The sequence below is a fragment of the Garra rufa genome, chromosome 9 (assembly GCF_049309525.1).
Source record: "Garra rufa chromosome 9, GarRuf1.0, whole genome shotgun sequence".
Taxonomy (NCBI): domain Eukaryota; kingdom Metazoa; phylum Chordata; class Actinopteri; order Cypriniformes; family Cyprinidae; genus Garra; species Garra rufa.
The window spans coordinates 17,003,681-17,018,108 of NC_133369.1; the positions used below are offsets into that span (position 1 = coordinate 17,003,681).

The 14,428-nt window shown below is 34.4% G+C and overlaps 1 protein-coding gene across 2 annotated transcripts; it reads left to right on the top strand.

The window, feature by feature from the left end:
- On the top strand, positions 1-13,759 carry tcea3 (transcription elongation factor A (SII), 3). Of its 2 annotated transcripts, XM_073847574.1 has the most exons (23): positions 1-203; positions 871-933; positions 1,760-1,865; positions 2,195-2,303; positions 2,477-2,641; positions 2,729-2,824; positions 5,241-5,330; positions 6,212-6,301; positions 6,410-6,517; positions 6,601-6,720; positions 6,883-6,972; positions 7,115-7,228; positions 7,337-7,390; positions 7,803-7,862; positions 8,031-8,096; positions 8,189-8,257; positions 8,372-8,431; positions 10,444-10,604; positions 10,719-10,774; positions 11,550-11,705; positions 11,789-11,935; positions 12,310-12,381; positions 13,272-13,759. In XM_073847574.1, the coding sequence occupies exons 1-23, from the start codon at positions 135-137 to the stop codon at positions 13,278-13,280; spliced, it is 2,130 nt and encodes a 709-aa protein (XP_073703675.1). In that variant the 5' UTR covers positions 1-134; the 3' UTR covers positions 13,281-13,759. The 2 variants fall into 2 exon arrangements, with proteins under 2 accessions (XP_073703675.1, XP_073703676.1); XM_073847575.1 differs by lacking the exons at positions 2,477-2,641; positions 2,729-2,824; positions 5,241-5,330; ... (5 more) ...; positions 7,337-7,390; positions 7,803-7,862.
- Positions 13,760-14,428: the final 669 nt, after the last annotated feature.

Here is a 14,428-nt window from a genome sequence, read left to right on the forward strand (position 1 = left end):
TCAACTGACCGTGCAGGAGCAACTTATGCGTGGGAACAAAACTTCGTACATTTCGCTGAATTATTACGATTTATGTGACATAACGTATTATAAACACATCACGTTTTCACTTAAAGCATATTAATGCGCACACAATGACGCGAGAGGAGGACCTGTTGCGGATTGCTAAAAAACTAGACAAGATGGTGTCTAGAAATAACATGGTGAGATCCTAATTTTGACGCAACGCTTCATGCTGTTTGTTTGTGCGATCTCCGTGCATGCTGCGCATGAATAACTCATTGAAACTTTTTTGCATGTGTATTTATGCTGTTTTAGTAATGCTTAAGTCAGATACAGGCGTGCACAAGCCTTGTTTAATTTTGTTGCAAGTGTGAGAGGCTGTAATGTGCGTGTAATAGGACTACAGAGACGCATATGTGACAGGTGTTGGTTGAGGATTGCGCAGATTTACTTTAGGTTTATTCAGGGCAGCAACAGGAACGAGGACGAAAGTGTGATTAATAGAGAGTTTTGTTAGCATGTTTGTATGCACGTTTTGTTAATACTTAACAGCATGTATGTATTGGATTCCTCGTAGTAAATGCACAAGGTCGTGGAGGCGGTGTGTGTTTTGGCCGACTCAAAATATTTGCACGCGCACGAGCACAGAATTTAAAGGGATAGTTCGTCCAAAATGAAAATGAAACTTCTGCAGTAATTTACGCACTCTGCCGTTGTTCCAGTATGATTTACAGTATTTGAATTTAATGTAAACATTCTAAAAAAAAGAAAAGAAAAAACATTATTTTAAGAACAAAATTAATACAATTATTATGTTATTAAATAGTTGAAATATTAAAATAATTATCTATCTTCCTGTCTGTGTAGGATGGAGCTCTAGATCTTCTGAGAGAATTGAAAGATTTCAACATGACACTGAAGCTTCTTCAGGTTTGTCTGCTGAATCAGTTGTATTGATGTATTTTGTTGATTTCTTTAGGGAATTATATAGCTGCACATTAAAGGTATGATAGCCTTATGCACACACAATGCAATCAATATGGTCCAAAACAAAACATTAGAAAAATAATACATTTGAAATATAAAATTGTTGATGTAAAAAGGTAAATGTTACATACACCTACATACATATCCAACGTATTCAAAGTACAGCAAAATCAGTAAAAATTTGAAAAAAAAAAAAAAAATGTATGTATGTATATATATATATATATATATATATATATATATATATATATGATTATGTGAAAATATGTTTAAAAATTTAATTTTTTCCTGTGATTTCAAAGCTGAATTTTTCTGATCCTTCAGAAATCATTCTAATATTCTGATTTGCTGCTCAAAAAAATAATAATTATTATTATGTTGAAAACAGCTAAGTAGAATTTTTTCAGGTTTATTTGATGAATAGAAATAGCATTAATTTGAATTAGAAACTTTTTAATATTATAAATGTCTCATTAATATTTATATTAATAATAATACCAAAAGTTTCTCAAACAGCAGATCAGCATATTAGAATTATTTGTGAAAGATTATGTGACACAGAAAATATTACTGTTTTGCTATACTTTGGATCAAACAAATGCAGGCTTGGTGAGCAGAAAAGACTTCTTTTAAAAAAACATTAAAAATCTTACTGTACAAAAACTTTTGACTGGTGGAGTAAATGCATCTGCTCTTGTTAACATCACAGTAGGTTGTCTGATATCTTGTGCTTTTGTTTGTCTAACGTTCAAAGTTTACTTTATTCCAGGATACAAGAATTGGCATGTCTGTCAATGGAATAAGAAAACATTGCACAGACGAGGATGTTGTCAACTTAGCAAAGATCCTTATCAAAAACTGGAAGAAGCTTTTGGGTAGGGCTAATGTTTTAGAGAAATAATATATATACTTTTTAGGTGTCCTTGTCACAGTGTACATTTAAATGCTGAGTAATATTAATTAACTACATGTACTTACTATATGGTTAGGCATTGGATTACGATTACTTGCATGTAATTATGCATAATTGTTATTATCATAGTAAGTACATGTAACATAATGAACAAGGACACCTTAAAATAAAGTGTTTTTATATTATAGGGTTCTTAAAATTATTAAAAAGGTTAATTTAAAAAAGGTTCATCATGCATAATTTAGCCTGGCTTAAAATGTTTTAATGCATCAATGCCTTTTTGTCTGTCAGAGTCAGCTCAAAACCAAAAGTCTGAGAGGTCGAATGAGGTGAAGAATGGCAATCATCCAAGCAAGCCTTCAGGGTCACCCAACAGGACCTCTCCTGAGAGAGAGCCCAGGTATGTTTGCTGATAACAGGGTAAAACATGGAAGTATTCCAGACGCAGCTTTTGTAAAATGTAACTGAAAATCAGTGAATCTATTTGTTACACTAACATTGATTCATGCGAAAGGGGAAGTAAGCAAAGACTTGTTGCTTGCGTTATGAAGTATAACCTGTTTATCTCGCCAGTCCACGAAAGTCAACAACAGAAATTAAACCAGACTTAGACTTGAACAAGAAACTTGATGAAAAACACAGAAGAGAGAAACGCGATGCAGAGCTCAGGATCGAAAAAAGAGAAAGTGAGCAGAAAAAAGAAAAACAGCCTATAAACAATAAAAAGGAGCGAGAGAGGTGAGAAGCCTGTGTGCTCTATAAAGCCCCTCTGCTGCTGCAAAACCATGCATTTGAATTGAAGAGTTTTATGTGCGTTCTGTTTAGGAAAGATGCATTGAACAGTGTTCATATTCCTTCTCCAATGACGCATTCATCTCCGCCCCCCAAGTGTCCTCCGGCTGGGGAAGTGAAGAGGGAGAGGTTAGAGCTTGTGCTTGCAGTTGAAGCATGTGACTGCGGTTAGAGGAAGCACTTACACCGCATGACAAAACATGCAGCCATTTCTGATTATCTAGAAAAAAATATTTTCTTTAAAGGGGACATCGAATGCTCATTTTTCACAAGTTGCTATGATTCTTTAGGGTCTTCATGAAATGTCTATAACATACTTTGGATAAAATTCTTCAATGTTCATTTAAAACAAGACATTTTTTACCTTGTCAAAAACAGCTCTGTTCACAGCGAGCCGTTTAGGTGTATGGCTCTTTAAATGATAATGAGCTACTGCTCACCCCACCCTTCTATTTAGTTTTTTGTGTGTTCGGTGGCACGTTACCATCAAACACAAAACTAATCCACTGCGTCCTCAGTGGCTTAGATTTCGGGAGAAAATGGAAGAGTCTTTTATTTATATTTACTTTAACATTCAACTACAAAACACCTGCATTACTTACGAGACATTGTTGGCACTACAGCTGCGGACAGTGTACAACTGGCTGAGGGCGGAAATATGCAAATACAAGAGAGCCTGCCAACAGTTGTGGGTGGGGCCTGAGCAGTGTGACATCATACTGCTCAGAAAATCAAAATGGCTTGATAATAAAGACTGTTTAGGTTTTTTAAGGATTAAAAAAAGAGACATGAATGGATTTTTAGCATTGTAGGGTGCTAAAACACATTTATATGCAAACACCATGTAAAAGTGAATTTTGCATCCAATGTCCCCGTTGAATTTCACAAATTAACCTGACAATGACATCTGCAATTTTGTTTTTTTGCATTTTTTCTGAAACTGTGTAGTTCTTCTGTTGGTGGAATTTAAGAATAGGCTTTTCAATTCAATTGAATATAAAGTGAAATCTACTGAATTAAAAATATATATATATATAATAGTCACACAACAGAGGAATTTCAGTGGTTACACAGAAAAACAAAAATAATTGCATCATTAATTCTTAACGAATTATGTCTGGGGTTTTTTCACTGAATTGTAAAATACATGTTTACGTTAACTGACTAGACATTCATCTCTTATGCTCAGGATTTGATGAATACAACATTTGAATTGTATTGTATTTTGAATATGTGAACCTAGACCACAAAACTAGTCAGAAGGGTCAATTTGAGATCTGAAAGATGAATAAATAAGCTTTCCATTGATGTATGGTTTGTAAAGATAGGACAGTATTTGGCCAAGATACAACTGTTTGAAAATCTGGAATCTGAGGGTGCAAAAAATCGAAATAATGAGAAAATCGCTTTTAAAGTTGTACAAATGAAGACAATGCATATTACTAATCAAAAGTTTTGATATATTTACGATAAGAAATTCATGAACATGGTCTTTACTTAATATCCTAATGATTTTTGGCATAAAAAAAGGATAATTTGACCCATAAAATGTATTTTTGGCTATTGCTACAAATATACCCGTTCTACTTAAGACTGGTTTTGTGGTCCAGGGTCACATATATTTTTTTGTAACATTATAAGTGTCTTTACTGATTAATTAACGCATCCTTTCTGATTTAATCCATGATTTCTTTAAAAAGAAATACTGACCCCAAAGTTCAAAAGGTATTGCATACCTTTAAACCATAGCTAAATACGTGAAACAACAAAATAAATGTTTTTTTCTTGACAACATTAACATCAATTTATTTTAAAGTTACACTAATTTATGTCTTCCTTAAATTCAAATTTGCATCCTGTTTGCTAAATCAGTTCAAAAGAAGATTGTTCTCAGTTCTGAAAGGGATAGTTGATCTATCCAAAAATGAAAATTCTGTCATTGATTACCCCTCTTCATGTTCTTTTTTAATCTAGGGAGCACAAATTCAAATATTTTCGATGAAATCCGAGCTTTTTGACAGCAATGCAACTGACATATTCAAGGCCCAGAAAAGGTAGTAAAGATATTGCTAAAATAGGCACGTTAGTGACATCAGTGCTTCAGCTGTAATTTCACAAAGTTATGAGAATACTTTTTGTGCGCAAAGACAACAAAAATAACAACTTAATTCAATTTTTTCTCTTCCATGTCACCGTCCTCCGGCATTATCAAGAGTACCACGATGCATGTGTGTACATTCTTCCAATGTCACATGGACTATTTTAAAGATGTCCTTGCTACGTTTCTGTGCCTTGGAACAGTTTCCTTGCTCTCTATGCAGGGTCAGAAAGCTCTCAGGTTTCATCAAAAAATATCTTAATTTGTGTTCCAAAGTTTTTATGGGTTTGGAAAGACATGCAGGTGAGTAATTAATGACAGAATTTTCATTTTTGGATTAACTATCCTTTAAATGGTGCATGACCCTGGTGCCATGATTTCTTTTGCTTCTCTGGTTGTGCAGCATACAAGTGGAAACATGTAAGATCAATTTTCACTTCTGCTTAGGAAAGATGCTCCTGTTGATTTTTTCCCTCCTGCTTCGATCAATTCCCACCCTCCTCTAAGACGCTCATCAATAGATGTAAAGAGAGAGAGGTCAGAGCATTTTGCATGCTTGGGCATGTGTCAGTTAAAAAAATGTCATCAAAGTGCAAAAATCATGTGACTGCTAAGTAATGGCTGCTGAAACTTCAGCTTTGCCATCATAGGAATAAATTACATTTTTAAATATATTAAAACAGAAAACATTTTAAAGGAGTAGTTCACTTTCAGTGACAAAAATGTACAGATAATGTACTCACCCCCTTGTCATCCAAGATGTTCGTGTCTTTCTTTCTTCAGTTGTAAAGAAATGGTGTTTTCTGAGGAAAACATTTCAGGATTTCTCTCCATATAATGGACTTCTATGGTGCCCCCAAGTTTGAACTTCCAAAATGCAGCTTCAAAGGGCTCTAAATGATCCCAGTCGAGGAAGAAGGGTCTTATCTAGCGAAACAATCTGTTATTTTCTAAAAACATTTACAATTTATACACTTTTTAATCTCAAACGCTTGTCTTGCCGAGCTAGACAAGATGAGCATTTGAGATTAAAAAGTATATAAATTGTCCTTTTTTTTTTTTTTTTTTAGAAAATAACCCATGGTTTTGCTAGATAAGACCCTTCTTTCCTCGGCTGTGATCGTTTAGAGCCCTTTGAAGCTGCATTTTGCAAGTTCAAACTCGGAGGCACCATAGAAGTCCATTACATGGAGAGAAATCCTGAAATGTTTTACTCAAAAAACATTATTTCCTTACGACTGAGGAAAGAAAGACATGAACATCTTGGATGACAAGGGGGTGAGTACATTATCTGTACATTTTTGTTCTGAAAGAGAACTACTCCTTTAAATTGTAATATTATTTCACAGTTTTACTGTATTTTTGACTTTTAAGTTAAGTTTAAATGCTAAATTTGGATGTTTGCATTTCTTGTACAGAAAAGACACTCGGGGTTCTTTACAGTCTCCCTCTCTTCAGTCTCATCCGCCTCATAAACCTAAACCCTTCATAGATGGAAAGAAAGAAAGGTTGGACATTGTGCTAGAAGCGCATGCATTGTGACACAAAAACATCTGCTTTTAAATAAGCTTCATGTTGAATCAACATTTCAATCAGACCTGCTTATTTTCATGCAGGAGAGATGCACCTCATCCTTTATTTCCTCTTCATCATCACATTCATTCCCCACTTCCTCCTCCTCCTATTCCTATCCCTAAGCGTTCATCAGAAGTGAAGAAAGAAAGGTCAGGGAATGCACTCAAGAAAATGTTCAGAATTTGTATTGTTTATAATAATTGTACTCACAGCCAAATATCTATCTTCACAGGAAAGATCCTCCTGAAACTTTACCTCCTCCTGCTCCTGCTCCTATCCTTTCTTCTCCTCATCCTCCTCCTCATCCTCCTCCTCCCCCCAAACGTCCATCACTAGAAGAACCCAAAGAAAGGTCTTTTGCGATGAAGTTTTGTAAAATAGCGATTGTTGCTTTAAATTATTTAGACTTTAATTGATGTAAAATTGTAAATTATATTTTTTTCACTAGATGACCTAGTGCTCTTTAAAGTTTCTCTTTGTAATGCCACCTTTGAATTGTGTATTCATCGCCTAGGGCAAAAAAAGCACCTGATCCGAATGCCCCGCTCCCTCCTTTACCTTTTCATCTACATCCTCCTCAGAAACGCGAGATGAAGAAAGAGAGGTCAGGGCTTGGTGTGTTGTCTTTTTGAGTAAACAAAGTACTGCCGGTCTTTTAGTCGCTGCAGCTTTTTAGCGTAACACCGTGTTCTAACCAAGCACAATGATCCTTTTCTCATAAATAATCAGTGACTTTCTTTGCTTAGAAAAGAAACAGCTGAACCCAGTGCTCCTCTTCCTCCTGTTCCTCTTCATCTTCAGCCTCCTACACCTACAAAGCGTCCCTCATTAGACACAAAGAAAGACAAAGAGAAAGAAAGGTTAGGGTCAGGCGAACTGAAAAGCATGTTGATAATAAAAGCTGTGCACCCGAGTTTTTACTTAATTACTTTATCATCTGAGAAATAACTAATGCTGTTTTGCTGCAGAAAAGACACATCAGATCCGAAGCGACGGACCTCTGAACACAATGAGAAAGATAGGTCAGAAGCATGATGAATACTAACTCTTGAACAAGACTATTGTCGAGTGAAATTAAGCTTGAGGTTGCAGTGTTCCGTCTGAACTAAACCGTCAATGTTTTTATTTAAAAAGATGGTCCAACCCAAAATAACCCTCAGGTTGTTTCAAACATGTATGTGGAACATAAAAGGAACATCTTGAACAATGCTTTCATGCTTTAAAAAGCATCTTCAAAGTATCATAAAAGTATTCCATATACATTGTGTGCTATTTTCAGAGAAGCTCTAATAGGTTTGGAATGACATGATGACAGAATTTACATTTTTGAGTGAACTATCCTTTTAATTTAATTTGAGTGAAGTTCTTACATGGCTTGTGGTGATAATAATTGGTCACCATCCTATAGTGCTGAGACAATGCTTCTTTTTTCAGAAAAGACACAAGAGACAGTAAACCACTCAAAAGGCCATCAGTGAAGATCAAGATTGAGAGGTTCGACTAGATGTTTTGCAAAGGAGTGAAGGCAGAGGGCAGCAGAAGTGCATGCATTATTCTCGTTTTGTCTTGGGTGTTTGAGGATGCTTGCAATCTGCAAGAAGGATGGTTTCTTTGTGTTTATTAAAACAATATAAATGATCACCTTTATTCTTTTGTTTCTAGAAAAGACTCCACAGATTCCAAAAAGCTTCATTCTAGAAAGCTCAGCCTGGATGGACGGAGAGACAGGTCTGCTCATGCATCACTCATCTTAAAAATGAAAGATGTATGATGTTTTTAGGCCAAGGAAAATCAGGCATTTTTGTACTCTTTTACTGTAGGGACTCTACCGACTCCAAGTCAAGCCATCACGTTTTGAAACGACAATCAAGTGAATCGAAAATGGAGAGGTAACCTGTTACAGTAATGCAGTAGTAAAGTATTTAAGCGTTACAAGAAAAATGCATCTAATTTATGTTTGCAACAGAAAGTTTACTATAAACTCTCATGTCTTATTTCTCCAGGAGAGATTCTACTAACTCAAGGTCTGGCAGCTCACCTCAGGCCAAGAAGTTTAGTGAAAGGCAAGAACTATATTTACAGTAGCCTCATTTAGCTGTGACTATCATGCCACATGGCTTTATCATTCTTCAGGGATAGATCTCTGCCAATGGTGGCATTATGTTCTTACCCTTATCCTTTTGGATGGGCTCAGACATACTTAAAATTCTGAATGATTCATCAGTCCCAGTTGTAATACACCATTAAATGTATTCAAATGATAAATCAACAAATGTGACCCTGGACCACAAAACCAGTCTTAAGTCGCTGGGGTATGTTTGTAGCAATAGCCAAAAATACATTGTATGGGTCAAAATTATAGATTTTTCTTTTATGTCAAAAATCATTAGGAAATTAAGTAAAGATCATGTTCCATGAAGATTTTTTGTAAAATTCCTACTGTAAACCTATCAAAATGTAATTTTTGATTAGTAATATGCATTGCTAAGAACTTAATTTGGAGAACTTTAAAGGTGATTTTCTCAGTATTTTGATTTTTTTGCACCCTTAGATTTCAGATTTTCAAATAGATGTATCTCGGCCAAATGTTGTCCTATCCTAACAAACCATACATCAATGGAAAGCTTATTTATTGAGCTTTCATATGATGTATATATCTCAGTTTTGTAAAATTTAACCTTATGACTGGTTTTGTGGTCCAGGGTCACAAATCACAAAAATAGTGTTGTTTCTATGGAAGCAACTTTTTTGTCTCAGAATTGCTTAATACAAACTCGGAATTTTGACTTTTTTCTCAGAATACGATATAAACTTGCAATTGTAAGATAAAAACTGAAATTGACTTTTTGCAATTTTTTAATCTCGCAATTAAATAAACTCACGATTCTGACTGTTTTTCTCAGAATTGTCTGGTGTGAACTTACATTTGTGGGAAATGAATCAGAATTGTGAGATAAAACCCCAAAATTTTGACTTTTTTCTTGCAATTCTGATTTTTTTCTCAGTATTGTGAGATATAAACTCGCAATTGCAAGTTATAAAGTCTAATTCTGAGGGGGAAAAAGGGATTAACAGAATTTTCAGAATTGCAAATTTGTATCTTAAAATTCTGATTTAAAGTCATAATTGCGTGATATAAACTTTTATTTATATGACTATTTCTCAGAATTGTAATTTTTATCACAATTTTATCACAATGACTTTATAACATTCAATTGTGAGTTTATATCACATAATTCTGAGAAAAAATGTCAGAACTGCGAGTTTATGAGCTCTCAATTTTTTGTCTTTTATTCAATGGCTGGTCAAAAATGACTGGGCTACAAAAAATTGCACAAGTTCTTTGTTATTATATATTAATACCAAATAATGTTTTGTTTTTTTTCACTTAAAAATTTAGTTGCATATGCTCATATTAAAGATCAGTCATTTTCCAAAATAAATACAAAATCTGTGCTAATAAAAATAAAAAAGTTTAAATAAAAAAAAAGATTAAATCCAAAATGTAGTGATTTACGATCAAATTTAAAAGGCTGGTCATTTTTTAAATTAGGTGAAGGATTTTCAGCACAGCACAAGGGTTAAAAGCTGGAATACATTACACAATAAAAAAAACTGAGCAGATTTGAAAACACTAGGCAACATGCAGTTGTCAACTTTGTAAATTTGACATTGTACCTTGTGGATCACACACTACTAGACCTACAAGTTGCTCTGAGAACAACAAACTCATGCAGAAACATGGTAGGAACTGCTAGGAAATGAATGACAAAAATATATATTTAAACTAAAATCTGTGTTTGATAATGTGCCAAATGGATGGAATCATTGTCTGAAGTTAAAAAAATAAGAGTCTGTGTCCATCATACACAACCCGATTTTCTGTGATCTGTCAACTCCGACTGACCAAAAGACTTTTGGCATCTGGCTCTCCTCCAGACTGTAAATTGGGGTATAAATCTGTACAAAAGTCATGCAGTGTATTCCAGCTTTAAGTGAAATGGAATTCTCAGTTCCTGCTTTGGTTTAACTGAAAGTCCAGAACTAAAGACTCCTTCCTGTTTTTCTCTTACAGCAAGAGTAAACCAGAGACCCCAAAGACGCCCACAACACCAACAAGCCCCCTCTCCCCATCGTTTAGCTCCGGTATGGGTCCTTTATCTCCTCGCCTGCAAACCGGGGATTCCATCAGGGACAAATGCATCGAAATGCTGGCTGCTGCACTACGTACAGATGGTGTGCAAAAACAAACAATGACAAACACTTGACACCCACACAGACATGCTGACATATATTGTTTTGATGCTCGTTATTTTGCAGATGATACTCACAATATGCTTTTCCTCCTAGATGACCACAAAGACTATGGGGCAAACTGCGAGGGCATGGCAGCAGAAATCGAGGATCATATCCTTAGTAAACGTGTTGACTAAGCCAAATAATCCAAAGTGAAGAATCCACTTGAAAATATTGTTTAAAGGATTAGTTTACTTCCAGAATTAAAAATTCCTGATAATTTACTCACCCCTATGTCATCCAAGATGTTCATGTCTTTCTTTCTTCAGTTGAAATTAAATGAATTGAGAAAAATATTCCAGGATTTTTCTCCATATAGTGGATTTCAATGGGGATCAACAGGTTGAAGGTCCACATTGCCGTTTCAGTGGAGCTTCAAAGGGTTCTACACGATCCCAGCTAAGGAATAAGGGTATTATCTAGCGAAACGATTAGTCATTTTCTTAGAACATTAAAAACTTAAATACTTTTTTTACCACAAAGGCTCGTCTTGCACTAGCTTTGCAATGGGCATTCACATCTTCAGCAGTACCTAATGACATTGGAAAGGTTACTCGTGGTTATTTCTTCGTTTGTGCAAGACGAGCATTTAAAAAGTATATAAATTGTTTTTTTTTTTAAGAAAATGACTAGATATTATTCCTCAGCTGGATTCATGTAGAACCCTTTGAAGCTGCATAGAAACTGCAATTTGGACCTTCAACCCCTTGATCCCCATTGAAGTCCACTATATAGAGAAAAATCCTGGAATGTTTTCCTCAAAAACCTTAATTTCTTTTTGACTGAACAAAAGAACATCTTGGGTGACATGGCGGGTGAGCAAATTATTTGTGAACTAATCCTAATGTTTGTAAGTTGATCCCCTTAACGGTCTTTCTCTGGCTACATATCTACCAAGAGATAAGAGCCACAGACATGAAATACAAGAACAGAGTTCGCAGCCGCATAAGTAACCTGAAGGATCCCAAAAATCCCAATCTGCGAAAAAATGTCTTAGCTGGAGCCATCGAGTTGAGCCGCATTGCCACCATGTCTGCTGAGGTGGACTGCACATTTTGACCTCTTAAAGAATTAATTTTGTTGTCAAACAGATATATATAAAATCTATGTTATTGCTGTTGTAGGAGATGGCTAGTGATGAACTGAAACAGTTGAGGAACGTGTTGACTCAGGAGGCCATCCGAGAACATCAAATGGCAAAGACTGGAGGAACCACCACTGACCTGCTGCAGTGTGGCAAGTGCAAGAAGAAAAACTGCACCTACAACCAGGTATATCAATAAAAATCTTATTATTATTATTATTAGCTCTAGATATTAATAATACATAAAAACCTAGTCTGAGTAAGGTCTGAATGATGCACACTCAAATATGTCTTTGAGGTTGTTCCTTTTGAAGAACCTTTAAAAGTGAGATTCCTTTTGAGCAGATTTTAAAAAGAACTCTCTTGAACCATTAAACAAACCTGTGGTCATTTAAAGAAAATTCTTACTAAAAAGTTCATTTGTAACGAAAACTGTCTTATTGAAAGGCAATGAAATGTGCTTATGAACTAATACCTACTTCTATTTTTAGTTTTGCATATTATTGTTTCTTTCATTTGTTGTGAAAATAAATATAATGACGAATACTTATACATTCACAGGTGCAAACCCGCAGTGCTGATGAACCAATGACCACCTTTGTGTTGTGCAATGAATGTGGTAATCGCTGGAAGGTCAGAAAAATATGTTTTATCTTATTTTTTTTCTAAGTTTTTTTTTTTTTTTTTAAAGAAGCTTCTTATGCTGATCAAGGCTGAATTTATTTGATCTAAAATACAGAAAAAAACAGTAATATTGTGAAATATTATTACAATTTAAAATAACGGTCTTCTATTTTAATATACTTTAAAATAAATTTATTCTTGCTGTCAAAGCTGAATTTTCATCAGCAATTACTTGTCTTCAGTGTCACATGTTAAGTCAAATCATTTTAATATGCTGATTTATTATCAATGTTGAAAACTGGAACATATTTTTTGGAACATGTGATACTTTTTTCAGGATTCTTTAATAATAAAAAGTCAAAAACAGCATTTATTAAAAATAGAAATACTCTGTAACAAAATACATGACCATTCAAAAGTTTGAGGTCAGTACATGTCTAAAAGAAAGACTCTGAGACTCTAATACTTAAAACTCTATTGTTAGAAAAGTTTGCGGTTTTGAATAAATGCTGTTCTTTTTAACAATTTTTTCAAAAGTAATCCTGAAAAAAGCTATCACAGTTTTAAAATAAAATATTAAACAGCACAACTGTTTCCAACATTGATCAAATCAGCATATTAGAATGATTTCTGAAGGATTGTGTGATACTGAAGACCATAAATGCAGCTTTGCATGAAAGGAACAAATTATATTTGAAAGATTATTAGATTCCTTGTAATAATATTTCACAATATAATTTTTTTCTGTTTTTTTGATCAAATAAATGCAGCCTTGGTGAACATAAGATACTTTAAAAAAAAAACATAAAAAATCTTAATGATTCCAAACTTTTGAATGACAGTGCTAGTTTTATAATAGCAAGACAAGTAAGTAACACTATAATATTTATTTTTCTTAGTTCTGCTAACCTGAAGCCGGAACTCCAAGAACAATGACCATTTAGGATTCCTCATCTTTTATTTTTTTAATTTGGAAGAGAAAGTAATATATATTCTACCAGCAAATGGCCCTGAATTTATAATATGTAAATTAAATCTTTAACTTTTACAGAGGAACACAATATAGCAAAGGGTGTGTTCTGTTTATTCATAATTAAAGTGAAATTAATCACCAAGGAAATGTAAATCTCTTAAAATTGTACACTTTTATACTGTTTTATGAAATGCCAGAAATTTTTTTTTTTTACTTGATTAATCAGTTTATTCTGCAGGGTCTTATTGGGGTCAGATGTTAAAAAAGAAAGAAAGAAATTTCAAATGTAATGTATGAAATCTAATCTCTCTCAGATGTACAACACAAATCAAATTTCTTTTTTAATTATGGTGACAAAAAATTGCAAAAGCTTGGTTTAATTCTAATAATAAATGTAATATTGATTTGAATAAATTGTCTTTGCAGTATTTTTGCATAAAGGCCTAAAACCGTTCAGGCACAGCCATTCTTGTCCAAAGCTCATCCAAAGCTTGGCCTCTGTTTAGTCAGGTGTGACTGCACTTGTCAACCTGCCAGCCGTGTGAAAGTGGAAAATCCCACATATGTAGACCTGCACACAAACAAACACTCAGACAAATAATGAGATGCAGAACTGCAATGCTGATTGAATCAACAGCTCCACATCGTGCTGTGAAATTCTCAAAAATACAGAGCAAGTCACTATTGGATTAAATTCCATCCAGTTATACTGCCAACATATGTAAATGAAATACATTTGTGATGGAATCCATTGCCACAGTTGCTCAATTTATTCTTAAAACCTAAATTATAGTCCTTATTGTTTTATAACAGAAATCAATTATTGTTGTACCCTCTGACTCACATAAATGAAGACTAATAGAGTTTGAGTGAGTGCCATTTTTCCTCGTCTGTACTTGTGGGAAATGTATTTCATTGGTATGTCAAAGTCCGCCCCGCGTGTCGTTATTCATGGGCATTTCCTACTGACGCACTTCTAGCCGAGCTAATGATGCCCCTGTCACTATATTTTGGGTTTAATAAGTACCCTGGTCGCTGCTTTCCTCAATGCACTGTGTTTGAAACGAGATGAGTAACTCTGTG

Coding starts and splice junctions, on each gene's coding strand:
- tcea3 (XM_073847574.1), top strand. CDS start 135: ATGACGCGAGAGGAGGACCTGTTGCGGATTGCTAAAAAACTAGACAAG. Junction 2,825..5,240: donor GGGGAAGTGAAGAGGGAGAG/GTTAGAGCTTGT, acceptor ACTTCTGCTTAG/GAAAGATGCTCCTGTTGATT. Junction 6,973..7,114: donor CGCGAGATGAAGAAAGAGAG/GTCAGGGCTTGG, acceptor TTCTTTGCTTAG/AAAAGAAACAGCTGAACCCA.